Consider the following 17,222-nt stretch of genomic DNA (forward strand, 5'->3'; position numbering starts at 1 on the left):
AAAAAACTGATTAATTCCCGGATGGATAATAGTTGGTAGATCCCACCTGCCTAAGTAAAGAACTGTTACAAATAGCGACGAAACCAAGAGATTTGGGTAGGAACCGACATAAAAGAATCCGAATTTTATTCCTGAATATTCGGTTTGATAACCTGCTACTGATTCTTCCTTCGCTTCTGGCAAATCAAATGGCAATCTTTCACACTCGGCTAACGAAGAAATGAAGAAAGCTATGAAACCCCCCCCCCCCCCCCCCCCCCCCCAACACACACACACACACACAAAAACATGCCCTCTCTTTCTTTCTCAGTTGATTATCATGCCTACCATTTAATTGCTTCTTGCCTTTGTAGCAATGTTCCCCTTGGAACTTCAATAGCTCACATTGGTAATCCTCAGAAAATACGCAATGGAAATATATGGTTCAATCTCGGCGCACTCCACATGTGCCCCTCAATCACACACCTTGTGAGTTGTCGTCTCCAAGAAATTACTTTAACAATTTACACAATTGAGAAGGAGCTGGAGGAGACAGTGGTCTTTGGATTGGCTTCGATCCACCTTGAGCATTGACACCTTGTGGATAGCAAAGGTGGTGTTAATGGGTCAAGGCATTTTTATGGTGCAACTCATCTTAGCGGATGCAACATAAGAGCTTATCGACATCTCTCTAGTTGTACATGCTAAGAAAGTCATTTGCATGGTTCTATGTATAATGGGTTCTTAGTCTCAAACTTCCGACTTCTCCACTGCTTCCCTAGACATTTTGTCACCCTCTTCCTTGGTCTTGCAAGCAATTGAATACAACCAATTAATAGAAGGCTTTGGACGACTCTTTAGCACAATGCTCCTTGCCTCAACAATGCAATGATAAAAGTAGTACTCAACCTCAATGGTAGATAAACTTGTACATGGCTATAATTAAGAGACCCAAGAGATTGCACCAATGGTGAAAGTAAAGACAAAATATGCAATAAACCTCTTAGAGTCTACACTCCCTACAAAATCAACATCTACATAGCCAGGAAGAGATGTGTATTTTCTTCGAAATCATATGCATATAGCCCTATTGCCATTCAAGTATCTCATGATACTCTCCATTGTCTCCCAATGCTTCTTGCTAGGGCTTGCCATATATCTTCTAACCATTCCCATAGCATAGGTAATGTCTAGACATGTAACAACCGTGGTGTACATCAAGCTACCAATTGCAAATGCATAAGGGACCTTGGCCATTTTAGCATGCTACTCATCTAACTTGGGGAAATCCTCTTGATTAAGATTCAAACATGGAGGCAATGGAAAACTAATAGCTTTCCCCCTCTCAATATTGAAACGCTCCAATATCTTCCCAATTTATTCCTTTTGGAGCAAATAGAGCATCTTTTTGTCTCAATCCCGCATAATGTGCATCCTGAGAATGTAACTAGCTTCACGACAAAGGTTTCATGCACCATGTGTTCCTAGCAATCAAACTTTTAGTATACCCTTGAGACCACATAAAGGCATTGTTACAACCCTAAGTTTATGTAGAATGCTAACAGGATTGCATTGCTACTATAGGTATGCAAGAAATTGCACTATTGCATGAGGAAATAAACATAGAAAGTAAGACTAACATTGCAAAACATGTGAATGAGACCACTTAATCTTTTATGATAGCATTAGAGAGACCACGAAAAAAGAATACTATAGGAACATAGTGAAAAATAGGCATAAATTGTCAAAGCTTGATTTCATCATAAAAACTCATAATTTCATATAGTGTAATCAACAAAAACAAAGGAGAATCATGTATTTCCAAGCCATGCTTGTTGTAATTACATCAATTACTAATCATACGACTTTTAAAGTCCATTTCCATAGCAAGACTAGATAGATGACTAAGGTAAAATACTACTATAAACATAATACTAATGTCATATGTGAATATGATGTTAGAGCCTAGGCTAACACTTGGCACAACTAAGTGGTTGAGACCCAAACCTTTAGTTATAGTCAAATGGCTTATAAAAACAAACATGTCTAAAGAGTAATGGTTATCAAAACAAGCATATGAAGCATTGCATCTCAAAATGAGCCACAAAGAGAGATTATGAACAAAGCCCCTATAAGTTGATTATTATCCTCATGGACTTGCTTTCATTGGCACTTGTCAAAGGCATCTTTTGGACCTTTTGAGCTCTCTTTTTTGCCATGATAGGTACTAAGGAAGAAGGTTGAGAATCAAGAAGTGAAAGAGCTTGGTTTAATGGCAGCACCACATGAAGACAAGAAGAAGACAAAAATTGTGGGGCTAAGTTAACTTTTGCTTTTGTTGCCATTCTTTTCCCCACATTGACCATACTTTGCCTCAAACAATTGGTGGTCTCACATAAACACTCCCACTTCTCTATATCCACTACGGAAGCATGTCCTTAGGATTCTTGAAAGATGTGACTTCACATGCTTGAAAAATATTCCATTTGATTGATAGTTAAAAGTAAACTCCTCCAATTCCTCATGAGAAACTACAATTACATGCACACTCTCATGGGTCGTGTCACAAAGTTCATTTTTCTTGAAAAGTAAAATATCAATAAAAGAGCACGTCAAATACGTCATAATGACTTTTAAAAAGTCTTTGAAGTAACCCTCACTTTGGCCCCAATTCATATGAGCAACTCTTCTTTGCAAAATATGCCACATGATAAGAAAAACCCACATTACCTACATTGAAAAATATGCCACATGATAAGAAAAGCCCACATTACCTACATTAGGATTATGGTAAGATCATGCAAACTATGCACTTTCGGTAGTAGGAATGAAGGTTTTTTTGCCCATTCAAAATAAGTAAATGCCACCTTCATCAGTAAAGTGTCACCAATGAAAATACAATTAGATATTGGCAAAGTTTGAAAACTATTTCTCCCAAGGGACTTGCAAATTACAAAAATATCCATCAAATCCCCCACTACCACTTCAAGGACTACATCAATGACTTGAATCAAATTGATTCCCACTACTTGTTGAACTTGTGAAACCTTGTTTGCCTCATCATGACTATGGGTTTAATAATGCTACCTAGGGGTTTTAATTAGGTTCAAATAGTCTCCTTAGCCAAAACCATTATATATGGGTTTAATAATGTTACCTTGCACTGTAGCCAAAATTAAAGTACCTTGGTCTATATCTTTAGCGATCTCATAAGGGCCCATGTAATGAAGCTTTAGCTTACTTGGATGTTTACCAAGCTTTGAGTTATAACAATTACCAAATCTCCTTCCCTGAAAATCTTTTCTTGACATGCTAGTTAACCCATGCTTGCCTTCTTGAATGCAAAACTACTAACAAGTAATGAGCAATGATTCTATCCTCCTCCGATTGCATCAACTAGTATAACTTGCTATATGCACTAGTGTAACCTGCTATGCACTGACTCCTTTGGAGATAATTTGTGAGTTATAAAAACTCTCAAGTTGGGTCCGATATCTTGACTGTGGTTTGCCCTCTTGCATGTAGACAATGCATTCTTTGGCATATTAATATGTATCACTTAGCACTATAGGCCACCATCAATGTTCTTGGAGGATCTTTTGCCTAATATGAGCTAAATATCCTAGGTACTTGCTATGCCATTTGATTTGGCCAACAACCTCATGAATTTTTGCATTGTTATAGGGATTGTAGTGTTTTGGAACTGATTGAATTGTGGGTCAATAGCCATTCCCTCTTCTAAAGTGATATGTCCAAGCAATAGTCCCCACTAAACAACAAATATCTATTTGAAGGGATTCAATGACATCCCAAAATTTTGACATATTCAGAGCATAACCTAAGATGTTGCAAATGATTCACCTTCTTTCTAAAGAAAAAAATCATCAATGAACATTCTCATAATGCTGTAAGCTACAGATAATATGTCTTATGAGCTACTCCCTAGAATTTAGGTAGATCATTTTTTAGCCAATATTCATGATTGTACAAAGGCTCCCCATTCCATGATAGATGACGTCTTTTCTATATCTTTAGGGTGCATTCTAATTTGATTATGACCTAAGAAACCATCAAGAAAACTATAAATTTCATGCCTAACAACATCATCTAGAAGAAAAACATCAATTACTATAGTAGCATTCAACTTTCTATAGTACACATACTTGAGTTTTTCCATTCTTCTTTGGGACAACCACTATTGGTGACAACCAGGTTTGATGAAACTCACTCTAAGAAATTTGTCAATTTCTTCATTTACTTACTTCACATAATTAGGGTTCATATGGTACCTCTTCTAGATAATTGACTTGGCATCCACTTTCAAATTGATTTTGTGTTGGTATACCAAAGGATCAAAAGCTTTCATATCCATATATTCTCATGCAAATATATCTTGGAGCTCTTAAAGTTGTGCTAGTTGCTTTTTGTAGTCCTCCACAAAAATACTCATTTTGATTGGCTTAGAATCTATTACCTCCTCCAAATCTTATACATCATCCTATGAAATTCTTGTTGATTTGTTCATGGTATGCTCAAATTTTAGTTTTATGCTTGTTGATTGGCTTTCTCTAGAGCCTCTTCAATCTCTGTTTGAGAATTAGCCTACAATTTCTAAACTTCCTAATCAATTTCTTGACTTCCTTGCATGGTATTAGTAGTTGCATGCTCAAATTGTTGTTATAAAACCAAATCTTTCCTCCACTTATGCTATACTACTATGCAAATTATATCTACATTGAATAACACAAAGCGTGGCGATATATATACAACTTCTATTAACAATAACACCATACCTATGATATTCCGAATTTATTTTCAATCTTCTCGACTTCTTGCAAATTGGACTTGAAGAATTCTAGATCATTAAATAGAGAAAGTCTTGAGAAAAATGGTCTGAAGTTCATCACCCGACATTTTTCCGGATTGATAGGGACTATAGCCATCCGTATGGGAGTTACCATGCGAACACGAGTCATGGACCATAAGTCAAAATTGATCAAACGCATTTAAAACTTAGCAAAGAAAACAAGTCTCAAAGCTTTAGGAAGAAAAAGAAGAAGAAAACAACGCCCCTCCCCCTCCCCCCCCCCCCCCCCCCCTTTTTTTTTAACGGCACATGATGACCCCAATTTTGGAGTCCCTGATTACTGAAGAAAAAACCTGAATTCTCCTTCTATGTCATAGCATATAACTCCAGCAATCTCCCCCTCTTCTCACTTCGACGAAAAGCTTGGATTGAAGCAAGATCATTTGAGAGCCAGGTGAATCAATCATGGAATCTCAAGCAGCCTCTCTGGACCTCAAAGATCAAATTGCCAGCATCAAATTGCTGATTCTCCAAGATACCCTTCATAAAGAGCTCTTCTTCTTGGCCACAACCCTTCTTTTTCAATTTAGCTATAAATACAAGGCATAAAGAGCAGTTGGAGAGTAGTCTGAGCAAGAGAGGAGAGGCCCTTCTCAGGAGTATAGAGCAAGAGGGAGTGGGGCAAGAGAAGCACGAGGGTGGGGCAAGAGAAGCAAGAGAGGAGAGGCCCTTCTCAGGAGTATAGAGCAAGAGGGAGTGGGCCAAGAAGTACGAGGATGGGAATTCTTGTCACAAAGACAAGGAGGATACTCCACGAGCTCTTGGAATTGAATCCTCCATCCCTTCTACCTTACTTCCTTGTGGAATCAAGACTCTTCTCGATTTTCCTAAAATCCTAATGTTTGCCAACCCCCATCAATCCACTTGCGATGAGCCCAAGCTCTCTTGTTAAAAATCCCCTCTACAATCTCGTGATTAAAGACCATGGGCCCAAGAATAAAGTTATGAAGGTGGTGGAGGCAGGAGCTACCAATAATGCTATAGATATAATTACTACAAATAGAATGATGAGTACTAGGATTAGAAATGAAGTTGCGAATACCATCAACCAAGCACTCATCATGGATCCCCAGGTACTATATTTTTATAATAAAGGCAACTAGCAGGCCATCATCCCATGAATTGGCAACAAAAAGTGCATTTGCAAAATAGGATTTGTATTTATCTTTTAAAGGAATTCTTAACCACAAATTCCCAAGGGTAATTTGGGTTTGTATAAGATGTACCAAGGAGAGTACAAGGAAGGTACTGTGTCCCTAAAAGACTTAATATTTTTTATTTGTATAGATCTAATGAAACCTCTAATGGATAGTCACTGACACTAATTCTCGATATATAAAAGACCTTGAGATGGAATTGTTGAAAAAAAACACTTTTCATAATAAAAATAACCAATATTTCTTTTATCACAAGCAAGGACCCACAAAGCTCCAAGGAAGTTATTCTCAAGAATAAAATTCTTGTTTAGATCTAGTCCAAACTAGATCCCGAGGAAGGGGAAATCCGAGAAGACTATTGGAAGGTATTGCCACTTACGCTAACTTTTGCCTTGACATTTCTTTTTCAAAAAGAAAGATTTGTCTTGGAAATAAATTTGTTGATATTTTATATTTAATGCATTTGAATTAAGACATTCATGATCATAAGTTAGGTACTAATGTTTCCTAAAAATCATCAGGCTAAGAGATGGATAACCAAGTACAGATCATCGATTGAGGCAACATTTCAGTGAGCATAGAACGATGACCGAGGCAGTGTTCTTGATGGCGCTAGACCTCCCTAAGGCCAATGTGAATAAAACCTACTCCAATGGGTTTTTTTTTTCATGTTAGTGAGTATAGACCAATCATGATGCAAAAGGTCTTGTCGTAGGGAACTCTAGTTAGCAGGAGGAGGTGAGGATACTAGGGGGCTCTGGTCATAAACTCCTTAGGCTCTTACGAATTGCCAACTACCCTTCAAATTCTAGATAGTATCCTGGAAGTTCCAATACTAGTTGAGGAACTGAACTTGGAGAGAATAATACCTTCGAACAGAAAACATGATAAAAAGTTATTTTTTAAAAAGAAACTATTGGGAAGGAATTTCTTTACTTTGTTTTTGTGTCGTGAATTAAAGGCGTGTAACAAATTTGTATCAAGAGATAATTCAAGGAAGTTATTTTTATATGTTGAACCTAAGGTGGTAAGTAATTAGATAATTAGAAACACTCTCTCAAGGGAAGCGAGAGGATGGACCCTCGATGACTCCAGACCTATGGTTGGGTGGTCTTGATAAGCCGAGAGCTTTCCTAAGAAGGAATAAAAATCACCATTTTGATGGACCATTAGAGATCAAAAAGCCTGACTTGCATCACTTTAAAACCATGGGCAGAAGGGATCAAAGTGCCATACTTCTCTTCATTTCCCATTCTCTTATAACCTAGCGCAACGTAAGCCTGTTTCAGTTAGCGATTTCTATAAGGGATGGAATCTCAAACTGCTGACACTAGTCAACGGTTAGTAGTTGATTTGACAAAAAAAAAAGGCTTAGGTCGATCCTCGTGGGAACGACCGAAACTTCCACTGCAAGGTAGACTCAAGTGAGCCTAGTTAGCAATTCATCAATATCCGAGACGGTTGTATCAGAGTACACGTTGATATAGGACACGACGTAAGTAAATAAAACTAGTTATAATTATAGCATAAAATATATTTTCCTTAAATAGTGAAAATCTTCTCTTGTTAATATATGTTCTTGATTTCTAGCAGAAAGACAAACCTTGGGAACAATTTTTTATTTTCCAAGTTATGTTTATGTCAGCGATGCACTCCTCTAGTTTCAGCTAGAGAAACAGATGATGCAAATATTAGATCAAATATATAATCTTTCACCCTTGTATTACAAAAGATGATGGATGTTAAGGAGAGGGTATTGTTACATTGATGCAAACCGTCTTGCTTACCTCCATAATAATTTAAAGAGGCTAAGGTGGAGGGAAACCCTTAATATTGCCAAGATTTATCTCTTCTATGAGGCTAAAGTAAACTCAAACATGTTCATTAGAGGACGACATGTCAAATTAAACCGGAACTTTTATGAGGAGGTTACAAAGGTTATACTGAATGATCGAGTCATGGTTGTAGGATGCTCCAATTGTTGCAACTACAAGAAAGATGGATTACCTAATCTTTCCCTAAAATATAGATTTCTGGATATCTATTTCCAGAATCCTAATTACTATGTGATGGATGTGTCACAATGCCATGCCTAGATTGTGGTAGAAAAGCCTTTTCCAAGAATAATATGGGCTCACGAACTACTCGAATAATGTATTCCCTTCCTATTAACGTAAAGAATTATTTTTGTCCATCCGTTTATCTCCTTGTTGATAATTAGAAATAGTGGAAAGATATTATCCGTTTGATGAGATTTTATTTTTGATTAAAATTAAAACTCTCTTTTGAAGTGTAAGTATGGTTGGAGAGAAAAGTGACCATAAAACTGCATAATTCCCTAGAACGTCACCCCGAATCTCAATATTACAGAAGCTCAAGAGAATAAATTTCTTCTCAAGGAGTACAAGCCACCAGAGTTTGATGGTAAAGGGAGGGACATTCCAACCGAAGTAGAAACATGGATAGAATCTATGGAAGACTATCTCATTGATGTAGGGAGGCTACACTGTCAAATCAAGCCATGATCGCCAAACTAAAACTCATTGGAGATGCCCATCTTTGATGGAATAGTGGTGCAAGGACCAAAGAATGTCTGAAAGCACTATCACTTAGAACAAGATGAAGGATGCTGTGCATGGGAGATATCTTCCGCCCACATATCAAGCCCAAAAGATGGATGAGTTCTTCAACCTAAAGCAATTGAGCCTAAGCCTAGAAGCTTACTACTCCAAATTCATAACACTTCTAGAATATGCACCTAGGATGGATGTTTCACAACAAGTATCTAAATTTTGCAATGGTCTAAATATGCCCCCTGTATACGTGTCTTAACTTGATGAGACCATCGGATTTACAAGATGAGTTCATGAGATCAAACAAAGGCCAAGGAATGCAAAAATTTGGAACAAAAATAGTTAGAATAAGGGCAACTTCCAGGGTTATGCAAAAAGAGCCTAAGGGCAGTACCAACCAAATAGGACGAAGAAAGCCAAATCAAATGCAGTGGGAAGCTTTATACCCACAAGAAAGAGCAATGAGGCTCCAAGGTGCTTCTATTGCAAGGAACCGGGACATTTCAAGAGACAGTGCCCGAAGCTTGGCCAAGGTCAGTTTCACAAACAAAGCCAAGATGCCAAGAGGGAAAGGTTGTTGGAATAAACCTAAAGGAGGTAAGTAATGATAAAGATCCCACAATGGAATCCGATATGGAAAGAGACAAATTACACACCACTCCGAATAAGAAGGGTCCAAATTGCCAATTCTTAGTAATTCAAACACCAACAAATTATCAAGGTAAACCCTTTCGAATTTTAATCGATTGTGGAAGGTCCCACTCTTTCGTATCACCAAAATGTGCAAAAAGACTAGGCATAAATACTACTCTTGCACCTAGTTTGCTTGTGGAGTCAGCAAATGGCAAAGAAGTTCTATCAACACAACAAACTAGCAAGGTCGAATTTAGCTTGGGTGGAAATTCTTCCAAAATGAGCTTCCAAATTATGAACCTCAGGGCTTATAAATGTCTGTTAGTATGGATTGGTTAATTCCAAATAAAGCCCATATCCATTGGGGAAAGAGCCAAATCACATTTTCAAAACTCAAAGGGAGAACAAATAACCACTTAGGAGGGAGAAGTAGGGAACCCTAAGGTTTAGCTAGCTAAAGCTTCCCAAATAATAAAAGGGCTAAAGAAAGGATTGCCCATCTATCTAATTAAACTCAACAAGGCCGAGCAAGATAGTGAAGCCAAGGATCAACTATCTTGGCTAAAAGAATACGTGGATGTTTTTCTAAAAGACTTGATAGAACTTCCACCAACAAGGGAAATAGATCACGAAATTCAAATCATTCCAAGTGTTTCCCCCGTTGCCAAACGGCCCTATCAAATGTCAATTACTAAAGCCATTGAGCTAAAATAACAACTGTAGTAGCCATTAGACCAAGGATACATCCGGCCAAGTAATTCACCATGGGGAGCCCTGATACTATTTTAGAAAAAGAAAGACAAAACACTTCGCCTTTGTATTGATTACTATGGATTAAACTAAGTGACAATGAAAAACAAATACCCAATCCCGAGGATAGATGAGCTATTTGACCGACTCTAGGGAGCAATGGTCTTTTCAAAGATCGATCTCAGGCTATTATCAAATAAGAATTAGGGAGAAAGATATCCCCAAAATTTCTTTTAACACAAGGCATGGTCATTATGAGTTTATTGTGATGTCATTTGGATTAACAAATGCTCCTACCACCTTCAACAGGTTGATGTAAGAAATTTTTTGACCCTACCTTGATGATTTCATCCTCGTCTTCTTTGATGATATCTTAACATATTCTAAGAATGAAGAAGACAATTATGAGTAGTTCTTGAAACAATGAGAGCCCACAAACTGTTGCTAAAAAGAAGAGATGTGGCTTCTTCAAAAAGTAGATTGAATATCTAGAATTCATAGTATCGGTAGATGGCATTTTAGTGGATCCTACCAAGGTCTAAGATATACAAGATTGGCCATCCCCAACAATGGTCAAGTAAGTGCAAGGCTTTCTAGGGCTAACGAGTTGGTATAGAGTCTTCATTAATGACTATGCCTCAATCACCATGCCTCTCATTGACCTTCTCAAAAAGCAAGTCTCCATTACATGGACGTTTGCCGAACAATCTAGCTTTGAGAAGCTTAAGCAAAGTTTGGTAACTGCCCCTATCTTAAGGCTACCTAACCTAAGCAAAGAATTCAAAGTCATAACTGACACAAGCTCTCTTGCTTTGAGTTGCGTGCTTATGCAAAAAGGATATCCAGTAGCCTATGCTTCAAGAAAATTAAATATTTATGAAAGAAACTATGCCACACATGATCTAGAATTACTTGTAATTCATTCCTTTAAATTACGGAGACATTACCTGCTTGGTAATAGGTTTTCTCTAGTCATTGATCATAAAAGCCTAAAGTGGATTTTTACTCAACCAAATCTCAATATGAGACAACGCCGATGGATTGAGACCTTGCAAGAATTTGACTTTGAAATCAAGTATGGACCATGCAAGGAGAATGTGATTGCAGATGCCCTAAGTTGTAAATCATTCCTTAATGCTCTAATCCTAGGGGAACCCTCTAGGGCTGGAAATCTTACTACACTGATTTCAATGCCCAGTAACCCTCTCATAGAAATGGCTAAAGAAGAGGTAGTGAAGGATCCAAGCTATCATAGATTGTTAAAAGAAATTTCTGTCAAGGATTCAAATCCAAAACTCAAGACTAAGTATCAAGATTTTTCCATAAACGAGGAACTTGCCTATTATAGGACAAGACTATGTATTCCTACAAGTCATGAACTCAAAAGGAAAATACTCTTGGAAGCTCACGATTCTCCATTTTCGGGTCACCCTGGTTATGCTAAGACTCTTAACATAGTCAAAAGAAGCTTTTATTGGTAAAGACTCAATGGTGATGTACTCAAGAATGTCACCGAATACCTAAACTGGCAATGAATTAAGGCCAAACATGTCAAGTTGCCAGGAAAGCTCTAGCCACTTAACATCCCTCAAATGAAATGGGAGTATATCAGCATATACTTAATAGTTGGATTACCCCTAGTACAAGGATATAACTCCATAATGGTAGTCATTGATATGCTAACAAAAGTTATACACCTTATTTCTCTGAAAACCAATTATAAGGCTTCCGATATTGCTAGGCTTTTCATTAAGGAAATTTTCACGTTACATGGATTACCCTAGAGAATCATTAGTGACCACGATTCTCTCTTCACCTCAAACTTTTGGAAGAGTTTTTTCAAAGCTCTATGAACCTAGCTTTGCTTTAGTACTATTGCTTATCATCCCCAAACTGATGGTCAAACATAGCAGATCAACCAATGTATTGAAGACATACTGAGAGCTTATTGATATAGGGAATCTAAACAGTGGATCCAATACCTACCCTTAGTTGAATTCACCTACAATGCATCATACCATCAAAGTATTTAAATGACTCCTTTTCAAGCACTATATGGGCAAGATTGTCTTACACCATTAAATTTTTCCAATCCTACCCTACGAGTAGAAGCATCCAAGCAAGACGAGAGAAAAAGATCATCACATCTATCTACCTTTACTACCCTCGAGGTGTGCATCTTCAAGCTCATATGATCAAGAATCCAAATAAGACAAGTTTGAGAACTCGTAATGTGAGAAGAGGTGTCATCTTATGGGAACCTTCTAAATTTTGACACTCAACTCTCTTGTGGTATTCTTTAAATTGGTATATGTTGTCTTGTTGGATTGACTAGTTCCTATTGTTGAGTGCTCTAAAGATGTTACTCTTGATTGTGTGTGAGCCATGGGTGGGTGATTGTCAATTCCATGAAGAATCCAAGTTTAAGAGTGCCCTCATGTCTATTAAAGAGTCTTTGTGAAAATTGTGCTTAGTCTTTGTTATCGTATGTATTTTTGTCATGGTGTTAGAAGTGTTACATGTCTTGTGATAAGTTGTAGTTCGCAACAGTAACCTCTTATCTTTATGTTGCATCTAATTTTAGAAAAGATATATGCAACTACTCAAGCTACAAGTACAATGATTTTACACTTTAGGGAGTATTTTTCAAGATTTAAATGCAATCAGAGATTAATATTGTCACAAGTTGCTATAGCTCAATATTGACAATCAATGCTTTGGCAATTGCATCAAACGCCATATTTCATGTATCTAAAAAGCATGTTGATGCAAAGAGGCTACATGCATGGGAAATAGCCTTGACTTGTGTACCCACACATGCCAACATAGTAGATGGCTTCACAAATCCTCTTATGGGAAGTTTGAACCCCTTCATAAAGTTGTGAGCTTACTTTTCTTTCATTCTAATCCACCACATCTTGTTTCCCTTCACATCATTCACTTCAAGGGGGTTTGTTAACTTCATCCCTATCTATGGAAGTTCAAATGTAGGCAAGGTTTCACACATGGGTGTGTTTTACTATGGCATGGCAAGGGGTTTTCCCTAAGTGAGCACACGTGTTAAACTTTTAGCCTTGGCATTGGAGTACCTTTAATCTCTTGCTCTCGTACTCTCACATCTTATCATTATAGAGTGCACTTCCAACATCTTATTATTATAGAGTGTATGTGGTCTCTATGTGAGAGACTTTTGATCTTACCTCATCCAACAATACTCACAACTAAAATCAACTCAAAGAGAGAAGCAATCGAGATACAATGACACAAAGTTAAACTAAGTAGAAATGACAAAAAATAACTTATAATGCTTGCTCAAACTTATATACTTCCCAAAGGGTATTAACAAATGCATTAGTTGATAATGGACATGATACAACTAGACATTATGAATGTATCTCAAGGTTCAATTTTTTCTTAATGGACACTTTGAGTAGGGACACACACAATGAGCAAAAAAAGAACAAATACTTGTGGACATCTAAATATCATTCATACTATCAATGTCTTGCATGAAGAATGCTATGCAAATCCACAACTCTCTAGCAAACACAAGGCAAAACTATAAAAACAAATAGACATGCTTTTGCAAGCCCTCAAATGACCTCTAACATCTCTAAGTAATTGTTGGAAAGTTCTTTACATTAGATCAAGTTTTAGGCCTCGTCCATTTAGCTTTTGAAAATCTGGGAGTACTTTCCAAATAAATATGCTTTCTTGGGAGCCATACTAGAGCATAATTATACTTACGCATTATATCTAGGTTCTTGCAATGTTGTTAATAAACCCAATGTAACCTCAAAGCTCATGCACCATCTCAACATTCACAAAATAAGAACACACAAATGTGGTACTTGTGCAATAGTGGAGCATGATTATACTTACGCATTATATCTAGGTTCTTGCAATGTTGTTAACAAACCCAATGTAACCTCAAAGCTCACGCACAATCTTGACATTCACAAGATAATAACACACAAATGCAATAAGCTATCCTAGGAACCAACAATAGTACTTAATATAGCATAGTTTATTTGGTTTGGTATGTACAACACGGCCATTGTCTATGTCGAGCCTCTTTTTCTCCCATACCACATTATCTTAGCAAAGTAGAGATCATTTGAACATTGCTCTTTTCTCACATTTGATACCCAATAGGTTGTTGAAACTTATTTTAAATCCATAGAGCATGACATGGTCGATGTTAAGTTACTTGATCTTGATCTCTTTATGAAATGCTACATGGCCCCTTCCAACTACTCACTTTTATCCCCAAATGAGAGTACCACCACCAAACCCATTGAACAAATACCTATGAAGTATTGCCTTTATACCATAGAAAAACAACACACACACACACACACATAATCTTGCTTCATGAGTAGAACACATTTACATAACAACTCTCACATTTTGATTAGGAAAATGAGATCCACTCCCAGCAAAGGACTATTTGTGCACCTTTATCTATCCAAAAAGACCATAAAGTTCAATCTTGTCACCTTTGAATTTCCACTCACTTCAAAGGTAAGAGATGTCCTTTGGTTTGGCATGAGTTGTTTTGAGTGGTGGTTTCATTATTGTTACTGTATTACAATAAACAGTAGAGTAATCATATTGAAGAGAGGCCCTACGATTAGGCACAAGTTATTTTTATTGCTTATTATGTTCTAGTCCTTTTATTTATAGAAATGTGTCACTTATAATAACTAGTAATGACAATGAAAGGTCAAAAATCATTCACAAAAAAAGCTCATCCAAGGCTTACGAAAATAATTGTGTTTGATCATCTTTTATTTTGGAAGTATCCCTCCAGAAAAAATTCCTTCTCATTTTCCTCGAATGTTAGAATAGGTCAGCAAAACCCATGTTACAAAAAGGAGGTTTTTGATCGACACAAGTTTTGAAAACGCTCCCATAAATATAAGGAAGCCCGTGAGATAAACATCGCATAGCTTCTCATACGTCCAAATATGACTACAGAGCTCCCACCTCACGTTTACATCTTTATCTATTCAGAATGATTTGCTTCAATCCCTCCAAAATGTACCAATCTTCTCTATATTGTTCTCTTTAGATTGCAATGCACACCAGTGACATGTTCCCTTTTCTCATGATCTAACCTCATCCAGTATGGAACCCAAAGAAACTCAATCACCAAAACCACCTCACCTTATCAGAATTCTGGTAACAACCATCCACTCACCTAGTCCAGTATGGAACCCAAAGAAACTCAATCACCAAAACCACCTCACCTTATCAGAATTCTGGTAACAACCATCCACTCACCTAGTCCCCGTGTATGGTGTACCGTTCCCACTTCTTCGTTGGGTCGTAGATCTGTCAAAACAGCAAAAAGTTACTCATTTCCATATCTGAGGAAGCCAAACATAAGCACCTCTCAGTATTTAACTTTACCTCCCATCTTGAAGCTGGGAAAATATGCTTGTTCTTTTCATACCAATGCCTCTCTACCACCTTCCCCGCATGAGACTGAGAATCGACACAGTTGGTCAGAGCCAGTACTTGGTGTTGTTCGAGAGGCTTTGAGCAAAAAGAAAATCTATGTTACCTCATCTTTCTCAATTGTTGCATCTGCAATGGTGCGAATGTCTTCATGGACATCAAAGTGGAAAAGCTGAAAATAAGACAAACAGCCTACAATAAGCAAGGAGCATATCCAATTGCATACGAACTATCAACGACTAAGACAAATGTTAGCAGAGAATAGTGGTTGAAAAGAAACTAATCCTAACAAGAGGCAGTTTTTTATACCGGTCCACTCTTTCCCCTTGCCTTGTTGATGATCAACTCATAGAAAGTGTGTTGCTGTCAAAATCAGAGGTTCCTTGAGTTGATGTCAGTTGTTCAGTTAAGACTTGAATTTCAATCCTTGTGACATGCTTGTACTGTTGATGATAACTTACATGGGGAATTATGAGATCCTCCTTTATATACAGCAAGTTTTCTACTGAAGCTGTTCGAATTTCTCGAAATTCTGATGCAAGCTGCTGCTGAACTGCCCGTAAAAATTCAGCTATCGAGTCTCCTTTACGAACCTGAAAAAGAACCAAGTGAGCAGTCTCAAAAAGAGACAAGAAACAAAGGAGCACTTACAAAAACCAACAAAAGTAAAATGGGACACTGATAAGCAGCAACGGTTGATAGAGACCTCAAACATGGTCCTTAGCTTTTTTCCAAGTCACACCCAAATGACAATGCTCCTGTTGGGAGCTTTTATAGGGAGAAGCTACTCAGTAATGTCTGGTAGAAATTGTTATGGGAAAGATAGATGGAGAACATTTTTTAGCTACAAAAACTTGGCAAAGGCAATCCTTAATTATTAGCAATTTTTTTCGCCTTACATAAGCCCTAAAAGAAGTTGGAATCAAATCCAAATTAAGAACCTAACTTGACAAGTTTTGGTAGGACAACCAGCTCAAAAACCTCTATGAAAGAAGACCAGACGTGTGCCCACTCCTTTCTTCCCTTTGTAACATAATATTTATATTTTCTGTATGCATCTGCCACATCATCCCACAGCTAACATGGCTCACCTTTGTGCTGTGACACTGCTGGTCAGCTCCCTACATGCTGATTTCACACAATCAGAGACAAGTGCTGGCTGGCTGCCCCAGTCCAGATCCATTCAAGTACAACATATTCCTCCTGATTTGCAGTGGCTTGGACAACTCCGTCAGCACACAGCCTGCACGACTGTGAGAGAGAGAGAGAGAGAGAGAGAGAGAGAGAGAGAGTTCTTCAGCCCACACCATTGAGCTAGAAGCCCCTTCTTCCACCTCCGCTCTGCCTAAATCACACTCGGTACCATACTTTATGTATTCATTCCCTTTTCCTCTCTCTTAAGACACATTTGTTGGTCTCTTGTCAGCTGAGTTGCTGAGAACCCTTGGGCTTTCAAGGGCACACAAACTAAAATCTGATGTCTCAGCCTTCCCCATCATGGAGAATAAGGCTATACTCTTCCTCGTCAGCAGTGGGATCACATCAAATAGACCTTGAGTAATTAGCGAAACAGGATTTTGGAGTATATGAACTGAAAATGTCTGTCATCCATGAGGCCCATCCCCCCTCTTCTTCATACTCCATTTTCTTTGGCCAAGGTCCCCCATGTTAGCATCACCATCAACCTCAACATTTTATAATTCAGAGTTTTCAAATTAAAGACTGTAAAATCGGGAATTGTGAGCTTGTCTGAGGCTGTTACCCCCGCTGTTACCCCCTCCCCTAAGTGCTACCACCACC

The 17,222-nt window shown here is 37.8% G+C and overlaps 1 protein-coding gene across 2 annotated transcripts in view; it reads right to left on the reverse strand.

Moving 5' to 3' along the window:
- Positions 1-14,704: 14,704 nt before the first annotated feature.
- Positions 14,705-17,222, reverse strand: part of XCT (XAP5 family protein) — a 63,764-nt gene continuing 61,246 nt past the window's right edge. Inside the window, exons 9-13 of one of the 2 annotated variants that reach the window (XM_087682362.1) lie at positions 15,884-16,015; positions 15,732-15,785; positions 15,529-15,594; positions 15,375-15,449; positions 14,705-15,296 (exon numbers count right to left, since the gene is read on the reverse strand). In XM_087682362.1, the coding sequence (XP_087538488.1) occupies positions 15,246-15,296; positions 15,375-15,449; positions 15,529-15,594; positions 15,732-15,785; positions 15,884-16,015 (378 nt within the window). In that variant the 3' untranslated portion in view covers positions 14,705-15,245. The remainder of the gene's footprint in view (positions 15,297-15,374; positions 15,450-15,528; positions 15,595-15,731; positions 15,786-15,883; positions 16,016-17,222) is intronic. The other variant, XM_087682363.1, reaches the window with a different exon arrangement.

The sequence above is a fragment of the Lygodium microphyllum genome, chromosome 7, assembly GCF_053477565.2.
Source record: "Lygodium microphyllum isolate KBCC chromosome 7, Lygodium_microphyllum_v1.1.10, whole genome shotgun sequence".
Classification (NCBI taxonomy): domain Eukaryota; kingdom Viridiplantae; phylum Streptophyta; class Polypodiopsida; order Schizaeales; family Lygodiaceae; genus Lygodium; species Lygodium microphyllum.